The 6669-nt window shown below is 30.1% G+C and overlaps 1 protein-coding gene across 1 annotated transcript; it reads left to right on the top strand.

Moving 5' to 3' along the window:
* The first annotated feature begins 834 nt into the window (after nucleotides 1-834).
* Nucleotides 835-1748, top strand: LOC105788040 (ethylene-responsive transcription factor TINY). The gene has a single exon (XM_012614719.2). The coding sequence runs from the start codon at nucleotides 931-933 to the stop codon at nucleotides 1609-1611; it is 681 nt and encodes a 226-aa protein (XP_012470173.1). The 5' UTR covers nucleotides 835-930; the 3' UTR covers nucleotides 1612-1748.
* Nucleotides 1749-6669: the final 4921 nt, after the last annotated feature.

Here is a 6669-nt window from a genome sequence, read left to right as displayed (position 1 = left end):
TTGGATTAATACGTAATTTCACTCATCAAATATATATATACACTCTAAAGATCGATGTTAAAGAAATTTTCAAAATATTAAATAAATATCAATAGGATATAATTAATCAAATAAGTATCGAAGTCAAACGATTTTTCTTACATATAATATTCACTATCAAAACCAATTATTACCATGAATAGAATAATTAATTCCAACAAACCAAAATATGGTTATTTATATTTTATCTCTATTATTATTTAAGCTTCTAATTAAATTGGAGTTATTTTTAATCAGGTGACTAATTTAATTAGAAAATTATAAAATATTCTTTTGTAACTTAGATAAATTATATTATTTGGAGTGTTTTAATTTTTTATTAAAAACCCAATAAAAATATGTTAATGACGGGTTTGAATAAGAACTAATTACATTAGTAAAATCTTTAATTTATTACTCAACTAAAGTTTTTTACTTTAATGTTGTTATACATTTCAATTTTATTGTACACACTTTATTATTTACATTTCAATTATTTAATTTCAAACCATACATTTTATTATTTATTATATGTTACTTTCATATAAAAATTATTTTTAAATTTATGGTTTCCACATGCATATTCGTAATTTTCACATGTATACACGTACGATAAGATTTCTAATATCTAATCTGCAAATCAAGTTTGTCCAAATGTACAAATAAACCAACTATGAATTTATATAGTACAAAATTTGATTTACATATTTACCCTTTACAAATCTTAAAATTTTCTTGCACATTGTTTGCATGTTCTTTTGTGATAATAAAATTAATTAATGGTAGATTAAGGGGTCAGTTTTAAGGAGACGGGTCCCTTCCCTGCCTCGCATTTTCTCTTTCACTTTATATAAATTCTCACTTTTGCATGTGAATCATCAAAATTTTTGGATCACTCTTTTTCTAAAACAAATGGCAGAAACAAACCTTTCTTCATCAGAATTTGAGAGCTGCAGCAGCCATAATCATAGCTCAAACTCCCCAGCTTCTTCTTCTTCTTCTACTTCCAATGGTGAATCCATGGAAGATAACAGCAAAGCCAAAAGATCATCAATCAGCAAACACCCGATCTACAGAGGGGTGAGAATGAGGAGTTGGGGCAAATGGGTGTCCGAAATCCGTGAGCCCCGCAAGAAATCCCGCATTTGGCTCGGCACTTTCGCTACCCCAGAAATGGCAGCGCGCGCTCATGATGTAGCAGCTTTAAGCATCAAAGGTGACTCCGCGATTCTCAATTTCCCTCACCTTGCAATTTTGCTTCCTCGACCAGTTTCATTAATGCCTCGCGACATTCAAGTCGCCGCCGCTAAAGCTGCATCCATGGTCAATTTCAATACTTTACCTTCATCATCATCATCTTTGTGTGAGCCCAATGCCTCGGAACAAGCTGATGAACTGAGCGAAATTGTTGAGTTACCCAATATAGAATGCAGCTTCCAGTCGTTATTTGACTCACAAGGCGAGTTTGTACCTGTTGACTCGGTTGATGGGTGGGTTTATCCTCCACAAGATTTCTATGGAGGGTTTTCTGATCAGATATGGAGTTGTGAGAATTTAATTCCTGCCAACTTTGAGCCTTCCGTGTGGGAATAATTTGGTGCTTTTTATTTTTAGTTTTTATCATATTTTTCTTCCTGTAATTTTATGGGGATTTAAGAATTTGTCTGCCTATTTTTGCTAACATGTGACTTGCCACTTGTTTGTAATATAATTCGCACCATTTCACATAAGTCATAGTTTCTATTTTGATAGAGATGTGTATTGTTCCCTTGTGAATTGTAATAGCAAATGACTTGGGTTGTTAAAATTTTTAAACTTGAATAATTCCTTCACCTCTTTTCTTTCTTTTAATTTTCCCCAACAAAGTTATTCTATTTCCTTTAGATTTAAAAGATAAATAAGTTAATCAATATCTTGGAAAATAATGTGTTGCTAAGATCAATCAAGTTAAAAGACATCCTCTGTTTCTTTGATTGACTTTGTATTATAAATTATTCGAGTATAATTTAATTAAAAATAATTAAAAATTTCACTGGTAGTAAAGATATTTTCAAATTTATTAAACTACATCAAGATAATTTTTTAATAAAACATAGATTTTGATGAATCTTATTTTATAAATAAAATGTAAGCGTTGGAGAAAAAAAGAGCAGTGGGTTTGATGACAGACATGATGTGAAACAAGTGAAGATATGCATGTTGAAATGGGATATTTTTGTAATAAACAGTTTATGGTTGAGCAGGATTTCCATTGTCAAAAAAGCCACCACTTTTCTTTAAAGAAATATGGCTAATTTGAATTGGTTGTTGGAATTCATGTCAACTTTTTCTCTTAACGGTAAAGCATTATCGACCTTAGGGGAAGATGCTTAAGAATATTTGCCATGCTACTTGAGGCAATTGGAGATGTTCAAATTGCAAATCAATGTCAATCTTATCCATACCTACCTATTAATTAATTATAAATTACAATTCCTATTTGAATTTAAGACATTTCCAGAATTCTAAAAATAATTTTATCTCTTTGAATAACTAAGTCAATTTCCTTTATTAAAATTTTGATTCAATAACATAAAAATTTAAACTTTAAAATCATTTTATTTAATTCTAATATATAAATTTTAAATTTTATTTTATTGAAATAATTTATAAAATCTTAAAAATATAATGATTTTGTACTGAATGTTTTTATATTATTTATTTTTAATATAAATATTATTTTTTATAATTAGTTTTAAATCTGTTAAATTTCAATAACTTAATTCTTTTAAATCAATTATTTTTCCAAATAAAGTAATTTTGAATTTACACTAACATTTTAAAAATTTTAAATTTTAATTTTTTATCGAAACACACACTCAATGTTTCCACAATTTCTTCCTTACAGCTTCGTCTTTACCGTTAATTTTAAAATAATTAGTATTACAGTATTTTAATTTTGTATCAATTTTATCTATTAATATGATTTTTTAAAGTAAACTTTGAAAATTTTAAAGAAAATTAACATATTTCTTTTATCCAAGTTTCTAATTTTAAAATACAAATGAAAAATGATCTAAGTTTTAAAAGTAAATGAAATATGATAATATTTTATGAAAGGTTAACATTTAATACATATATTGTATTAGCGTCTTTTTTAAAGAATTGTTATTATAATTTTGAAAAATTATTTTTGGAATTCGTTATCACAACACTCAAAAGTAACTTTATTTTACAACCTCAAATAGATGACTATAGTAATTAGCGGTGAAGTTAAATTTTTTGGTAGAATTAAATTGTGTACTTTTACAATAGTAACAATGTAATATCACCATTTTAATAGTTTATGTTTTATTATTTTTAAAAATAAAATTATTTTTTATCATTTTGGGAGCAAAGTGTAAATTTACCATTATCAATATAACTTGAATAATACAAACTTAATTGTCCAACAATGAATCCAAAACTTTACAGATAGTCGACGATAGGTATTGTAAAAATATAACGTCGGTAATGACAATATATTGCAAAGAAAAAAGAGAAATAAAAATAAAGAACACATAGATTTTTATGTGGAAACCCTTTCAGGAAAAAAAACCACGGGTAGAGGAGAAGAAAATTTACTATGTCAAATTCGAATGATTACAAGGGGAGTAGATTATGTCTATTTATAGGCTTGTAAAACCATATTCTAATAGGAGTGTAGTAAGATTGAAACACCTTATTCTAATCAATATCAAATAGATGGAGTTTCATAAGGTTTAAAAATAAACCTTATTCTAAAATAAAATAAAAGAATTGTAGTTCTATAGGGATTTTACTTTTATTTTATTTTACCACTGTATTTTATTTAAATAAGGATTCGGGTCACTTAATTCTAACAATCTCCACCTTGACACGAATTCTCAATGAATAAGTTCTTCATCGCGAACTCTCAACAAACAAGTTCTCCAGCTCTTCCATAAAACCCCTTAAGGATTTAACTTCAACAATGAACACCAATCAAGTCTGAGCAACTTAGACTTGGTTATAGGAAGTGACTTAGTAATCATATATGTAAGATTTTCATGAGTACTAATTTTGCTCACAACAATATCACCACGAGCAATAATATCACGAACAAAATGATACCAAACATCAATGTGTTTTGTTCTCTCATGAAACATTTGATCTTTTGTAAGGAAGATGACACTTTGACTGTCACAAAATACTGTGTTGATTTGAAGGTCTTCATTGAGTTCAGTAAAGAGTCCCTTCAACTAAATAGCTTCTTTACAAGCCTCAGTAATCGCCATGTACTCAGCGTCAATGGTAGACAAAGTGACTGTAGTTTGCAAAGTGGCTTTCGAACTGATTGCATAACCTCTGATTGTAAAGACATAACCTGTGAGAGATCTTATTCTATTAAGGTCTCCAGCAAAATCAGCATCAACATACCCAATGACTCCATTTCTAGTTCTTCCAAACCGAAAGCAAACATTAGTAGTACCTCGTAAGTATCTTAAAAACCACTAAACTGCTTTCTAATGTTATTTACCGGGATTCGCTATGTATCTGCTAACTACACTAACTACATAAGATAAATCTGGACGTGAGCAAACCATAGCATACATGAGAGATCCCACTGCACTAGAGTATGAAACATGTGACATGTACTCAATCTCAACATCTGATTGTGGAGACAAAGCCAATGAAAGTCTGAAATGGGTTGTTAAAGGAGTACTAACAGGCTTAGCACTATGCATACTGAACTTGCAAAGAACTTTCTCAATGTACCCCTTCTGACTTAGGTACAATTTTCTTGCTTTTCTATCTCTGAGAATCTCTATACCAAGTATCTTCTTTGTTGGTCCCAAATCTTTCATCTCAAATTCTTCACTTAGTTGGGCTTTGACCTTTCTTATCTCTCATTTATCTTTTGCTGCTATCAACATGTCATCAACATAAATGAGTAGATACACAAAAGAACCATCACTGTTTTTCTTAAAGTAAACACAACTGTTAAAACTACTTCTTTTGAAATTATGAGAAGCCATAAAGGAATCAAGCCTCTTGTACCACTGTCTTGGTGACTGTTTCAAATCGTAAAGATACTTTTTCAGCAAGCAAACATAGTCTTCTTTTTCTGAGACTGTAAAACCCTCTGGTTGTTGCATGTAAATATCCTCCTCAAGTTCTCCATGCCAAAATGTAGTTTTTACATCTAACTGCTCAAGCTTCAAATCATGCATGGCCACAATACCAAGCAAAGCTCGAATCAAACTATGCTTCACAATTGGGGAGAACGCATCTGTGAAATCTACTATTGGAATTTGACTGTAACCCTTTGCAACAAGCTTTTCTTTATATCTGGGTTCTTTAACTCCTGGAGTTCCTTATTTCTTTTTAAACACCCATTTACAATGAATAACCTTTTTACCTTTAGAAAGTTTCACAAGATCCCATATTCTATTTTTGTGGAGTGATTCCATCTTCTCTTGCATAGCAAACATCTACTTTTCCGAGTCTTCACAGCTAACTGCCTCAAAATAATTAGATGGCTCTTGGTTTGCATCTATATCTTTAGTCACATTTAAAGCATAAGTAACTAGATCAGCCTCGACATACTTCTTTGGAGGTTTAATTTCTCTTCTAGTTCTGTTTTTAGCGATAGAGTATTGTGGTAAAAAAGCAACTCTATTTTGAATTTTTGTACTGGCTTGAAGTGTCGACTCTGTTGTAGATTCTAGATTAATCTGATGCTCCACCTACTTTTAATTTTCTTTATTGGAAGAGTCTTTAATAGATAAGTTAGGTAGCGTAGCAGTTTCATAAAAAAACTCTGCTAATCACAACTTTTCTATTTTTAGGACACCATAACTTATACCCTTTTCCACCAGCTTTATAACCAAGAAAAACACATTTAATGGATCTCGATTCCAATTTTCCATTATCAACATGAGCATACGCAGGACACCCAAAGATCTTTAAATCAGAATAGCCAGCAGGATTACCAGACCATACCTCTTGTGGAGTCTTTTTCTCAATGGCAACGGATGGAGATCTGTAATGGCCTAAATTCAAGGTTATCGGAACAGTGGTTTCGTAACCACAAATTTGATTTAAAGAGAAATTTATTTTAACATTATGCATGAATATTGATATGATAGGAAAATCGTATGAAAATATCGATAGAAAAATTTTACCGATTTAGTGGTTAGTTAGAAAAAGAAATTATTGAAGAAATTGGGTAAAAACAAGATATCGAGACCTCGATCTCGTAAAATCGAGTCGAAAATATTTTTATAAATATTTATGAAGTACTAAAATTTCGTTAGAAAATTTCTACGTTTGGGTAGTTAATTAAGTGAAAAGGACTAAATTAAAAAGGGTGTAAAAGTTACTAGAATGATTAAATAGCTCAATTGTTAAATGAGGAGGGACATAAATTGTAAATAAGCCCAAAAGTAGATATTTTGGGTGGCATAAGCTGAGAAAAGTTAGGAGAATTGGTGAAATAAGGGCAAAATGGGAAAATAACAAAATTTACTAAAATAAAAATGAGACCAACTTGTAATATCTAGAATTCTCTTCATATTTTCTTCATTATCATAAGCCAAAAACGTCCTAAGGGTTTATTCAAGCTGGTATTTCATAATTTTTGCACCAAGTGAGTTAATCCTTGCCTTTTTC

This window comes from Gossypium raimondii, chromosome 2, assembly GCF_025698545.1.
Source record: "Gossypium raimondii isolate GPD5lz chromosome 2, ASM2569854v1, whole genome shotgun sequence".
Taxonomy (NCBI): Eukaryota; Viridiplantae; Streptophyta; class Magnoliopsida; order Malvales; family Malvaceae; genus Gossypium; species Gossypium raimondii.
Note: the sequence above shows the minus strand (reverse complement) of the source record. Positions and strands in the feature narration are given on the sequence as shown.